The sequence below is a fragment of the Catharus ustulatus genome, chromosome 24 (assembly GCF_009819885.2).
Source record: "Catharus ustulatus isolate bCatUst1 chromosome 24, bCatUst1.pri.v2, whole genome shotgun sequence".
Taxonomy (NCBI): domain Eukaryota; kingdom Metazoa; phylum Chordata; class Aves; order Passeriformes; family Turdidae; genus Catharus; species Catharus ustulatus.
In genome coordinates, this window is record NC_046244.1 from 829404 (window position 1) to 843494 (window position 14091).

General features: G+C 50.9%; 1 protein-coding gene across 1 annotated transcript; it reads right to left on the minus strand.

Annotated features, from left to right (window-relative positions):
* Nucleotides 1-16: 16 nt before the first annotated feature.
* Nucleotides 17-12752, minus strand: SDHB (succinate dehydrogenase complex iron sulfur subunit B). Its single transcript, XM_033079711.2, has 8 exons — nucleotides 12657-12752; nucleotides 9908-10032; nucleotides 8424-8509; nucleotides 4034-4170; nucleotides 3564-3680; nucleotides 1427-1528; nucleotides 605-727; nucleotides 17-205 (listed from the first exon to the last, which is right to left on the minus strand). Exons 1-8 carry the CDS (start codon nucleotides 12729-12731, stop codon nucleotides 128-130), a joined length of 843 nt encoding a protein of 280 aa, XP_032935602.1. The 5' UTR covers nucleotides 12732-12752; the 3' UTR covers nucleotides 17-127.
* Nucleotides 12753-14091: the final 1339 nt, after the last annotated feature.

Genomic DNA, 14091 nt, shown 5'->3' on the forward strand with positions numbered 1-14091 from the left:
TCAATAAAGTTTGGAGTTGTTCTTTACAGCCTTTATTGCAGGTGCACAGGTAAGCCCTGCTGGAGTTGCCAGGTGTGAGGGCTGCTCCGGGGTCACTCAGAGGTGACTCAGGGTCACTCCAGGTCACTCAAGCAGTCGCTGCCTTCTGCTTGTAGGTCGCCATCATCTTCTTGATCTCAGCGATGGCTTTGCCGGGGTTCAGCCCCTGTGGGAGGGGCCGGTCAGTGCCTCTGGGGGGGCTGCAGCACCTCCCCTCCCTCCCTCCCTCCCTCCCTCCCTCCCTCTCTCCTTCCTCCTCATCCAAGATGTAGTGAACTCCTAAACTTGCTGCTATTCCACCTTTTTCCCTAAACCCGGGAATTAAACTGATTCTGTCCTTTTCAAACCCTGGGAGGTCACAGGACGGATCCAACCACAATAAAATCACAAACTAGCTGATACTCACAGAAATATTTGGTAGAGGAGGTGCCCAGCACTCCTTTTTTTCCCAAAACACCGTGACCTGACCTGGCCATGTCAGAGCTACCGTGCCCTGTGCCCCCATGGCAGCCCCGGCCACGTCAGTGCCGTGACCCCGTGGCAGCTGTGCCAGGCTGTGCTGTACCTTGGGGCAGGTGCGGGTGCAGTTCATGATGGTGTGGCAGCGGTACAGGGAGAAGGGGTCCTGCAGCTGCGCCAGCCGCTCCTCCGTGAAGTCATCACGCGAGTCGATCATCCAGCGGTACGCCTGGGGAGAGAGCAGGGCTGCCAGGGGCTGGGAGCTCAGCAACACCCAGCCAGGCTGGGACCTGAGCAACACCCAGCCAGGCTGGGACCTGTGCAACAACACCCAGCCAGGTTGGGACCTGTGCAACAACACCCAGCCAGGCTGGGACCTGTGCAACAACACCCAGCCAGGCTGGGACTGCAACAACACCCAGCCAGCCTGGGGACCTCAGCAACACCCAGCCAGGTTGGGTGACACTGATCCCTTAGGATTTAGATTTTCTGTTTTTCAGATCCTGTGCTGCATTTGTGCCTCGCTCTGAACTCCACAGCTTGTCAGCTGCTGCTCTCCCATTTTGGGCAGACAAAACAATTCCTCTGAAACTCAAGGATACCCTAAAGCCTCAGGATCCAAAAAGTACAAATAAAATGAATTGTGGGGAGCAAACTGGGGGTAAATGACTTCATTAGCTGAAGCTGTAATTAGAGGATTAACCCCCAATATGCAAATGCACCAAATTTATAATTGGCTGAAAAACTTGTGACCATCTTGGGTGCAACCTCAGAGGCTTCTGACAGCCCAAGGTGTGTCTGTGCAAGGCCTTCAACAGATACCCAATTTTATTCTCTTCATCTTGCCTGACCTCTGTTCTAGGCAGCCACTGCAAGGCATCAGCACCAGCCAGGTGACACCAGCCAGGTGACAAAGGTCCATCCTCACCTGCATGAGCACAGCAGGGCCCAGGTACTTGTCCCCGTTCCACCAGTAGCTGGGACAGCTGGTGCTGCAGCACGCACACAGGATGCACTCATAGAGCCCGTCCTGTGAGGGGAGGGGACACAGCAGGATGTCACCACAATGCCCAGTGGTGACACCAAGGCTCCACCCCATCACCCCCTCCGTGTGAGGCAGAGCTGCTGTGGGGCAGCAATTCCTGAGGGGAACAATCCCAACCCTCCCAGACCAGGGCCAGGAACTGTCCTCCATGGCCCTCACGGACGCCCACAGATGCCACCTTCCAGCTCAGGGTATTCCATGTTCACACAACGAACCAGGATCTGAGACAGCAGGGGAAGGGCTTGGCCTGGAGAGGAAGGGGAAGCTGCTGGGAGCTCCTGCATCCCTGCCCTCCTCCCAGCTCGGTTCTCCTGCACCCCTGCCCTGGGCTCTCCTGCATCCCTGCCTCTCTCCCTGCCCTGGGCTCTCCTGCACTTTCATCTCCTCCCCAGCCCATCCCTGAGAGGACAGGCATGGATTTCTCCTCAGGCAGGCAAGGGAGACCAAAGTCTGCCCAGCAGACTCGGGGCCAGCTCAGGGTACAGCCTGTCCTTGAGGGCACCCTGGGTACAGGAGCAGGGCTGGTCCTGGATCACTTCCTCGTTCTCATGGGCACGTTTTTTTCCAGGCACAGGAGGAGTTCAGTGCCATGTGGAAGTGTCTCAGGCAGCTCTGCTCATTCCTGCTGGCATGAGGAGCTGATTCCTCATCCTGGACAGGAAACTGAGGAGCTCAGGATCCCCTGAGCCTCCCTGTGGCCCAGCAATTTCTCCCAGACAGAGCCCAACCTGGCTTAATTCATATTACTGAAAGTTATTTTGGGAAAAACTCAGAAAAAAAAAATACTTTTGGAAAGTTTGAGTTCAGGAAGATTCCTGGTGCCAGAATTCCCAGCAGCTCCTAACAAGCCTTTGGGAAGAGCTGCCAGCACTGAGGGCAGAGCTCCCTCTCCTCACTCCAAATCTGATTTTTAACTGCAGCACTCTAAACAATCGAGGATTTAAAAGAATTTTTCAGCCAAATCCAAGTTTCTCCTGCACATATGTTGATCCCAAAAGGACAGGAATTCCAGCAGAGACCAAGAGCCAGTTTTCCAGGTGTGTTTCCAGGTGTGGCTTTTGGGTTTCCTTGTTCCCACCTGGCTGAGAAAGGGGCTCAGAGGGCAGGGAAGTCCCTCAGAGCTCCCACAGGGATCAGGCAAGATGGGAACTGGTGCAGGAGAACCAACTGCTGCCTCTGCACAGAGATTACTGCAGCCTGTCCAGCCCTGGGGCTATTATGGGATGTCACTTCCAGTGTTCTGAATGCCCTTTGCTCAGCCTCCCTTCCTGCAGTTCACATTCACCTCTCCCTCAGCAAAATGGAGATCTGGTGCCTCTGCAGCAGAGCAGGGACAGCCAGAGCTGGGAACTGTGGAATGATGGACAAACCCCTCCTGATCTGCTGCTAATCCCTGTGGCAGCCACAGAAATCCACCACAAAACTTGGCCACATCATCAGCCTTTCAAAGAGCTCAAAAAAATCCTCTCCAAATCCCCCCTGCTCAAGACAGACACCCCAAATCTTGCACTTTGGCTTTTCCCAGGAGCTTTCCAGGCTGTAAAACCCCAGCGAGCTGGGAACAGGGGCAGACACCCCAGCATAGCCAGGCCTCTCCCCCCTGGACTATTCTAGCCTGGAATTTCACAGGGCAGATGTGGGAATGGGATCAGAGCTCCCCTGGCAAGCCCAGCTCTCTGCCCTGAGCCAGCAGCCATGGGGTTCTGTCCCCTATCCTGGGGCCCTGTCCCACATCCCAGGGCCCTGTCCCTCATTACAGGGCTGTATTCCCCATCCCAGGGCCCTGTCCCACATCCCAGGGCTGTATTCCCCATCCCAGGGCCCTGTCCCACATCCCAGGGCTGTATTCCCCATCCCAGGGCCCTGTCCCCCATCCCAGGGCTGTATTCCCCATCCCAGGGCCCTGTCCCCTATTCTAGGATAGGGATCACACTGGCTCTGAGAATGGGAAGGTGCTGAGTGCTCAGGTGTGACCCTGGGCTGCTCTGGGAAGGGTTTCAGCACAGGAAATGGCAGTGACCAGTTTCTGGCGGTCCTCGATGGACTGCAGGTACTGCTGCTTGCCCTCCTTGGACTCGTCCTTCTTCTTCAGGTAGGGCTCGATGGATTTGTACTGCGCATAGAAGTTACTCAGGTCCTGGGACAGGAGAACACAGGCATTTGGTTCTGGGGCTGAGGAGAATCAGGGAATATCCCCAGCTGGATCCACCCCAAATCCCACCCCTGCTGCCCAAGCCCTGGGGCCCTGACCCCTCCCTTCAGCCCCACCCTCAGGGCAGAGCCTCTTCCCGGTGTCCTCAAATTTACACCTGAACACCCGACCAGGAGGTGGCATTCCTTCCCCAAACCTGCCACATTCCAGCCTGAACACAGTCACTGGAACCCACCCAAGGGACATACGAGCCCTGACTTTGGTGGCCCCTGCCACACCCTGGTCCCCACCCCAGGGATCCTCTGGACACTGCCAGCCCTGCCAGGGGCTGCACTCACCGGAACCAGGTCCTTCACCACATACATGTGAGGCAGAGGATAGATTTTGGTGACTTTGTTGAGGTCACTGTCGATTTTTTTGATGCAGGCCAGGGTGTTGCCCCCAGCGATGTTCATGGCACAGGAGCCACAGATCCCTGAGGGGGAAAAGCAGAACAAAGTGTGGGATTTTCCCTCCTGGCCCCAAAAACGGCCCTGGGCTGTCCTGGGGAAACTCCACTCGACTCTTCCCAATTCACTAGGATCCCAAAAACCTTTGCCCAACCAGTCTGGTATGGGAAAACCACCTCCCACCCTGCCAGGGTCCTCACCCATTCCAGAAAACCTCCTGGGAGGGCCCTTCCCAACCTTCTGTAATCCTCATTTATCCCAAAAAACCTCACTGCACCAGAATCCTCACTCATCCCAGAAAATCTCATCATTGGTCCTGGAAAAGCCTCTTCCCCACCCTCCAGAGGCCTCACCTATCCCAAAAAATCCATTCTTGCTCTCTCAGTGTCCTTACCTGTCCTGGAAAACCTTTTCCCAACCTGCCAGGGTCTCAAAAAACCTCTTCCCAATCCACCAGATTCCCAAAAAGCCCCCTCCCACTCCACCAGGGTCTCTTCCATAAAACTCTACAAGAGAAAAATGCTGTAATTTGCCACTGGGACCAAATATTTTTAAACTTCAACAAGGAAATGAGGTGGCTTGGGTGTGATCTGGGGAGGGGAGAACATTCAGCTCCACTCTTGGGTTTGGAGCAAGGTGGGAGCCGAGAGAGGCATAAAATAAATTAAAAATAAAAAGACAACAAAAAAAGACATTAAAATGTGGGAAACTGCTGTGGCTTCCTCAGCCTGAGAATCTCAGGGCTGGCAGGGACTTCTGGGAATCATCCAGTCCAGCCCTGGAGCAACTGGAATATGTCCAGGGGGGTTTGGGAGTCTCCAGACAGGGAGATCTGGGACCTCCCTGGGCACTGCCCAACCTCTTTTGCCCCTAAAAGCCACAGTTCTGTCTGGTTTGTCCTTCCTTTCCATGCTGGGAGGTCACAGGACAGATCCAAGCTGTAGTCAAGTATGTTGCTGCTCACAGAAATTGTGGACAGGAGGTATCCAGCACCCATTTTTCCCCAAAACTTGGAGTCCAGGCTGAGATTGCTCTTCCTTTGAAACCCTTGCGGGTCACAGGATGGATCCAAGTGACACCAAACTCACAAAACCCTCACAAACCTCACTCTACCCCTTTTCCCCTCTAAAAGCTGGAGCTGGAGTTCCACTCCAAATGTTCAGCTGAAATTTTGGTGTTTTTATTTGTGGGTGCTGCTCCTTGTCCTGACTCTGGGCACCACTGGGAAGAGTGTGGGGCCACCCCCTGGAAACATGTGTGAGGACTGAGGGGATCCCCCTGTCCTGGGGTGACTTTATGATGTTTGTATCCCTGATCATGTGCTCTGCTTGTGCTGGATATTAAGTCCTACAACTTTAAGACTGGTTCCAAGAGTGAAAAGAGAGAAGAGTAGAGCTTGTTATCAGATGCTGAAAAACAAGAGGTCTCAGAGAGACACCAAAATGCAGGGTTTGAATTAAAACCTTTAAATGAATTAAAGTATATTAAGCCACTCATACATGAAATAGAGGTGTAAGCTTAAGTTTTAAGTAAGTTTAAGTAAGTAAAAATATGTCTTAAGTGCTTTAAGAAGTAAAAGCCTTAAAATTTAGTGTGAAAAATAAGTTTTAGTGAGAACTTAAAAACAAAAACAAACTTAAAAAAAGTCTGAGAGCTCAAAAAAATAGTTTTAAGCATAATAAAAATATAGTAAGAATATTGCTTACATTCCTCAAATAGAGCAGATAGGGTATATGTGTAGATTATATGTAAACTTTCATATTAAAAAACTAGAATTCTAATAGGCTTAGAAGAAATGCTTCAGATTTGTGTTTTTAGCTCATTGGGTAATTTGTAAATAAGAATCTGTGTACTGGAGCAAGAGGTCTCTCACCTTCTCTTCCTCCAGCATCATCATCATCATCACTAGCACCACATGAAGGGGGAGAAGGAGCAGGAGAAGGAGCAGGAGAAGGAGCAGGAGAAGGAGCAGGAGAAGGAGCAGGAGAAGGAGCAGGAGAAGGAGCAGGAGAAGGAGCAGGAGAAGGAGCAGGAGAAGGAGCAGGAGAAGGAGCAGGAGAAGGAGCAGGAGAAGGAGCAGGAGAAGGAGCAGGAGAAGGAGCAGGAGAAGGAGCAGGAGAAGGAGCAGGAGAAGGAGCAGGAGAAGGAGCAGGAGAAGGAGCAGGAGAAGGAGCAGGAGAAGGAGCAGGAGAAGGAGCAGGAGAAGGAGCAGGAGAAGGAGCAGGAGAAGGAGCAGGAGAAGGAGCAGGAGAAGGAGCAGGAGAAGGAGCAGGAGAAGGAGCAGGAGAAGGAGCAGGAGAAGGAGCAGGAGAAGGAGCAGGAGAAGGAGCAGGAGAAGGAGCAGGAAGCAGACAAGTTCCCTAGACTACTTCTCTTTTTTTTCCCCTTTTTCTTGTAGTAGGTTTAAACCTACTCTAAAGAGCACCAGAAGCTCACACCTACAGCCCACCAAAGCCCGGCCTAGGCCACAACATTTCCCAACTCCAAAAAGACTAATGTAAGAGAGTAAGACTAAGTAAGCTGAGTTGCAACACATAAAGGAGACTTTCTGAATTTATCATCTCTTTGGAGCAATGAGAAGTTTTATTGTTTAATATTGTTATTTTTTTGGTGCTAGAGAGTGCTTTACCTATTAAATAAACATTTTTTTCCACTTCTCTATGAATAAATCTTTCTCCAGTTAGAAAAAGGGCTGCTTAATTTTTTTTTCTAGAACTTTAAAAGTTTTCTCCCAACTTTGCCCCAAACCAAAACACCCTCTCAGCCTCCTCATCTCTGGAATAAATAAGCACAGCCCCCACAAAAGGGGCATAAATAACCCAAATCATCCCTAAAATTCAGGAATGGGATCCCACTTCAGGAGCTCCATCCCAGGGCACAAATTCACCCAAAGGTGAGCGGAGAGACAACAGAGGCACAAAAATAGCCCAGCAAACAGATGAAATTACACTTCTGATGGTGTCCCAGCCCCTGGCACTGCCACGAGGTTCTTCCTCCCACTGCAGAAAGGCTCCCAAGTACTTTCCAGCCAGTTGGAGAGGGGAGCAGGAATGTGGGATCAGGGGTGCCACAGAAGGGACAGGACAGAACCAGCCCGGCCTGAAAATCTGTCTTGTCCAGGGAAAATACTCAGGGCATTGAATTCCAGCTTGGGAAGCATTTTGGCTGTATGGGAACCCCATATGTGGAATTTCTGCCCTTGCTGTGCAGATTCCAGAGCAAAAGCTGCCTTGGGAGTGCTGCTTTCCATTCCCATCCCAGACAAAACATCCCCAGGCACCACCTGCCCTGAGACTGCCCCTGCCTGCAGACCCACCTGTTAATCCAGAGCATTCCAGCCAGGAATGCAATCCCACAGCTCAGCACAACCCTAATCCAGAGTCATTCCAGTCAGGAATGCAATCCCACAGCTCAGCACAACCCTAATCCAGGGTCACTCCAGCCAGGAATGCAATCCCACAGCTCAGCACAACCCTAATCCACAGCATTCCAGCCAGGAATGCATTCCCACAGCTCAGCACAACCCTAATCCAGAGTCATTCCAGCCAGGAATGCAATCCCACAGCTCAACATCCTCCCTTGCTGCATTCCCACAGCTCCAGGGTCATTCCAGCCAGGAATGCAATCCCACAGCTCAGCAGCCCAGCATGACCTGTGGACTGGGAGTTTTCCCCAGGGAAAGAAAGTCTGAGAGCAGCCCCAGAGGAGATTTGGGAGCAGCCACAACCCCAAACCACCAGTGCCCTTTTCCTCAATCCATCCCTGCCCTCGGCCAAGGAGAAGATTCCTGCAGCTGTTCCTTGAAGTCCTGTGTGCTCTCCCAGTTCCACCCAGTGTGATTTCCACAGCAGCACTGGCACAGCCCCTGCTGCTCGTTCCCATTCCACCCCTGCCCTCCCAGCCTTGCCGCTGCAACCTCTCCCTGGATTGCCCCATGCACTGCGAGGCAGCAGGTGAACCAGACTGGGAGAGAAACTGGAATAACTGGGAGCTGTGGAAGGAATTACTGGAGCTGGCAGCTCAGAACTGTGTCATTACACCCAAGTGCAGCTTTACTCCCTGGTTCATTTTGGTGTTTTATCCCCACGGGTGGGAGGGGTTCTGAGGAGTTTCACTCCTTGGTTCCCTTGGGTGGTTGATCCCCCTTGGGTGGGAGAGGTTCTGGGTTTTACACTTTGGTTTATTTTGGTGTTTTATCCCCATGGGTGGAAGGGGGATCTGAGCTCTTGGTGGGGGGGTCCCACAATCAGCATTCCAGGCAGGAGTGTCCTGTCCTTACCCTCCCTGCAGGACCTGCGGAAGGTCAGTGTGGAGTCCATCTCGTTCTTGATCTTGATCAGGGCATCGAGCACCATGGGCCCACACCTGCAGCAGAAATCCCAAATCACTGACCCTGCAGAGCCCCCAGACTCAGGGTTTCACCCCTGCACCCACTCTCAGCAGCACCTCAGAGGGTTTTCATCAACTGCCACTAATTGTGTGCCAATCCCAGGGACCAAACAGGGATCTCTGGATGAGCAGGGCAGCCCAGGGGCAGCGTGGGGGTCACACTCTCTTGTGCTGATCACTGAAGGTTCAGCCAGCTCAAACCCAGCGACCTGTGCTGTCCCTTTTCCCCTCTCTGGGGCCAGGCTGTGACAGCCCTGCCTGTCCCTGTGAGTCACAAGGGACACAGGACAAACACTTGGGGACAATTTCTGTCACTTTACACCCAGGGCACCACCCAGGGATTATTCACTGGGGAAAAGCCACCCCAAAACCGGAGCTGTTGCTCCTGTGGGTTTTGAGTAGGGGCTGGGTGGGACTGAGAGCTTTGGGGTGGATTCCTCTGGAGAAGCTCAAGGAAGGGTTTGGCATGGATTCCTCTGGAGGAGCTCAGGGAAATCCAGGCACAGCATCCATGGGAAGGTTTCTGAGCCCCTTCCAAGGACCCCAGGGAAGCAGGAGCTGTTTTGGGATACCACAGTCAGGTGTGGATAGACCATGGGAAGAGCAGATAAAGCTCCCACCTGCTCTCCCTGGGAGTTGTGAGCTGCACATGGAATTGCCCTCTGGAATAATCCCAGAATGGGTTGGGATGGAGGGGCAGACAGGCACACCTTACTCTCTACCAGGTGGCTCCAGGCCACCTCCAGGGATGTGGCAGCCACAGCTTTTCTGGGAATTCTGTGCCAGCCTCATAGGAAAGAATTCCTTCCCAAAATCCCATCTCAACCTCTCCTAGGGAAGAATTTATTTCCAGCACCCCACCCAAACCTCTCCTGTTTTGGTTCAAGCCTTGTCCCGTGTCACTGCTCTTGACACCTGCCAGGCCACCACCTGGCCATGGGAAAAGCTGCTCTCCCTCTTCTTCAGCAGTCCCCAAACTTCCCAAATAAATCAAGTTTAGTGAAGCCACCAGCACCTCTTTACCCCAGCCAGGGACATGGACAGGTCTGCAAATGTCACAGCACTGTCACCTTTCCCTGCAGGGACAGTGGTACTGGTGGCACCCTCAGCACAGAGGTCAGGCAGGGGAAAACAGCCCCACAGGAGCTCAGGGAAATCTGCTTGTCTTGAGATAACACCCATGGTGTGCCTGTGGAAAATTGCTTTTTCCTGGGATAACACCCACATGCCCAAGGAAAATCTGCTTTTTCCCAGCATAACACCATGGTGGCTGCACCCAAAATGAGCTGGCCTGTCCCAGAGGTGAGCAGCCCCTTCCCAGCCATTCCCTGGAGCTGGGATTGCTCTCCAGCCCCATTCCCAAGGGATACCCACTTGTTCAGGTCCACCTCATAGGTCTGCATGCGGGGTTTGTCCCCGGGCTTGTCGGGGTCCCATCTGTAGATGGCGAATTTCTTCAGCCGTGGCGCTGCCGCCGCCGTCTGCGCCTCCCGGAGCACCTGGATCCAGGGAGAAACAGCCTCAGATCTCACCCTGGATCCAGGGAGAAACAGCCTCAGATCCTGGGAAAACCAGTCCCAGATCTCACCCTGGATCCAGGGAGAAACATCCTCAGAGCCTGGGAAAAATGTCTCAGATCCCACCCTGGATCCAGGGACAAACAGCCTCAGAGCCTGGGGAAAAATGTCTCAGATCCCACCCTGGATCCAGGGAGAAACAGCCTCAGATCCTGGGAAAACCAGCCCCAGATCCCACCCTGGATCCAGGGACAAACAGCCTCAGATCCTGGGGAAAAAATGTCTCAGATCCCATCCTGAATCGAGGGAAAAACAGCTTCAGAGCCTGGAAAAACCAGCCCCAGATCCCATCCTGGATCCAAGGAAAACCAGGTTCAGACCCCACTGTGGATCCAGGGACAAACAGCCTCAGATCCCATCCTGGATCCAGAAGGAGATACAGAGGTGGATATATGCGTATACGTTAAAAATATATTACATATATATATATATAAAGCTATAAAAATATAATACCTATATATTTACACACCTACAAACAAAGATGATATATATGTTTGGAATTGTGTGTGGCTATAAATGTGTACACTGCATGCTCCATGCATTCATAATAGTATTAAATTTTATGTACTTACACGTCATATATTGCATTAAATCTATTGCGTAACACAGTGAATATTATAAATATTTATATATGTATATGCAGACACATGTATATATGTGTATACGTACATGTACATTGTTTATTGTGTATTTTATTTATAGATTATATGTATGTGTTTATAAATTATATGTATTTGTATACTCTACTATTATAATGATATAATTACATTTACTTTATTATGTTTATACTTTATTGTGTTTAAACTTATAGTCTATGTGTTTACATGTTCTATATATACTATATATATTTATACAGTGCATATTACATACATCACATTTTATTTATATACATACATATATATGAATGTATAAGTACACACTGCACTTTATAAGGGATGAATTCATACATTCTATGTATGTGTTTATGAATTACATGTATTTATATACATGTTTATAAACTGTATTTGTGTATTATGTAATACGTGTAACTACAAGAAATTAATTCTATTTTAGGTCTGTATATATTTATGTACATTTCATATACATTACTTAGTTATATTTGTATATAATGTCTATAAATATACATATATATACAAATTACATACATATATTTAGAGACATAGTCCATATATTTATCGATAAATATATAAAAACAAAAACCCCCAAATCTATAAATTGACATAAAAAATTATATATTTGCACATATAAAAGTATAGATCTATTTTATATGTTATATTACACTATATTTTTATTGATTTATTTATATGAAATTAAATCTTTTATATAAATACATCCTGGAGCTCCCCCTGCCCAGAGCAAGACCGATATTCCACTCTTCCCAACCTTTTCCTGGAGTGTTCCTCTCCTCTTCCCAACCTCTTCCTGGAATGCTCCCCCTGCTGTTCCAACCTTTTCCTGGAATGTTCTCCCTAACCTTTTCCTGGAGTGTTCCCTCTCCTCTTCCCAACCTTTTCCTGGAATGTTCCCCCTGTTCTTCCCAGCCTTTTCCAGGGCTCTCCTTCCCAGCCCTGCTCCCCTCTCCCGGGATCACCCCACACTCCTGTTCTCACCGCTCCTCCCAAGCTTTTCCTGAACCGCCCCCCCAAATTTCCTTTGTCTCCCCTAAACCTTTTTCCAGACCCTTCCAGCTGCTCCCTGCCCCCCTCAGCAGCCCCTCCTCAGCAACTCCTTTTCCCCTTGTCCCGGCCATTTTTCCCATATTTCACCTCATCCTGGATCCCTCCTGCCCCCTCCCTCCATCCCTCTCCTCCTTCCTGCTCCCAAATCCCACAGACCCCCCCAGCCTCTCTGCCACTGACCCTGTTCCCTCCAAATCCCACAGACCCTCTGCCACTGACCCTATTCCTTCCAAATCCCACAGACCCTCTGCCACTGACCCTGTTCCCTCCCAAATCCCACAGACCCTCTGCCACTGACCCTGTTCCCTCCCAAATCCCACAGACCCTCTGCCACTGACCCTGTTCCCTCCAAATCCCACAGACCCCTCCAGCCTCTCTGCCACTGACCCTATTCCTCTCAAATCCCACAGACCCTCTGCCACTGACCCTGTTCTCTCGCAGGCCACCCCATTTTCCCATCCACTCTTCCCAGATTTTACCGCACTCCAGTCCCCCTCCAGCCCCCAGACCCCTCTGGAACTTTCCCCCTGCCCAGCCCAATTCCCTCACAGCCCCTTCCAGATCCCATAGGCCCTCTTCAGACCCCTCCCCACAGCTCCTTCCCCTCCTATTCTCCCACCCACTCTTCTCTTCTTTTGCCTCATATCCTCCTGTCCCCAGCTCCTTCTCCACCCTCTCTCCAGCCCCCTCCCCAGCCCTCCCCTCCCGTCCATCCCCAATTCCCTCACAGCCCCTTCCAGCTCTCTCTCCCCCTCAGCTCACCTCCTTTCCCTCCCACCATCATCCCGGAGCCCTGCAGCCCGCCAGCCGCCTCTGCCACGCCTCCCCCCTCCATTCCCAGCTCCCGCAGCCCTCGTGGCCCCTCACCGTCCGCGGTCCGGACCGCAGGAGCCGCGCGGGGATTCCTCGCCTCAAGGAGACTCCGACCGCGGCCGCCGCCATCTTGGCGCTGCGCAGTTCCGCCCACCCCGGAAGTGCCCCCGCCGCCGCCATGTTGCTGCGCTTCCGGAAGCTGAGCCCGCCATTTTAGGTGTGGCGGCGCCCTCAGCAAAGGCGCCATTTTAGGTGTGGCGGTGCCCTCAGCAAAGGCGCCATTTTAGGTGTGGCGGGCCCTGTGGGACGCGGCGGGGTGGCGGGGACAGGACGCCTAAATCCTCCTTTTTTCTTTCTTCAGTTCTTCTTGTTTTCTCTCCATTAGTTCCTAGCATCATTATTTTGCATGGAGGTACCTGTGCTGCCACCCCACTTCTCAAGGAGATCTGTCCCGATACCAACGGGGCAAATGATGGGTCCTTCAGAGCAAAGAATCCCAGAGACATTAAGGTGGGAAAAGCTCTCCAAGGTCCCTCCAGGACCTTCAAGTCCAAGCTGTGCCTGATCTTCACCTTGTTCCCAATTCAGAGCATCAAGTGCCACCTCCAGGCTTTCCTTGGACACCTCCAGGGATGGGGACTCCAAACCTCCCTGGGCAGCCCCTGCCAAAAAAACAAACAAACAAACAAACAAACAAAACCAAACCAAACCAAAACAAGCCCCCCTCTGGAAACTGTGTAACTTTCCTAACTAGTTTTTAATTCATTGTTTTAATTACTTGTAAGCAGAGCCCTTTTTTAGCCAGTGAAAGTTAAAACTTCAGACTTATGTCTTTTTTGATCATTAAATCACTGAAACCTTGAGTTTATTAAAGCTAACCCTGACAAGTTTCAATTAAGCCAAAGGGATTTGAAGCTTGGACATTTGGGGTCTTAAATTTATGGCCCTTCAAGGACACTAGAGTAAGCAGAAGATACAGAGGAAATTGAGGCTTGGAAAATTGGGGATTCCCAATAGAAAAAGATGACAAAAAGGATGATGAAAGAACTAAAGAATGTGGCCCATGTGGTGCATGAAGAGTGAGAAATCAATAGCTAATAGTGGACAGAATGCTAATCAATGAAGAGAATTATTAGAACCCACGATCAGTAATTTCTTTGTTTAAAATGCTTGAATAAATGAAAACATTTTGTATTGATGTGGATGCTGGAGCTCTGTCAGCCACACACAAACCCTGGCTGAAAATAAAGTGACACCAGACTCACCAACACTACAAAAACAGTGTTAGGGACAATTTTGGAGGATTTTGGTAACACCTCCACCCCTCTGAGCGCTTCTTTCCCAGTTATTCCCCACAATTTTTTAATTCCACAGCTTTTTCCTCACAGCAAATTGATTTATTAGGTGAATCATAAGCAACACACACTAGGGGCGATGACAGAGGGAGAAGGAGGAGGAAGAGGAGGAAGAGGAAGAAGAGGAGGCCTGG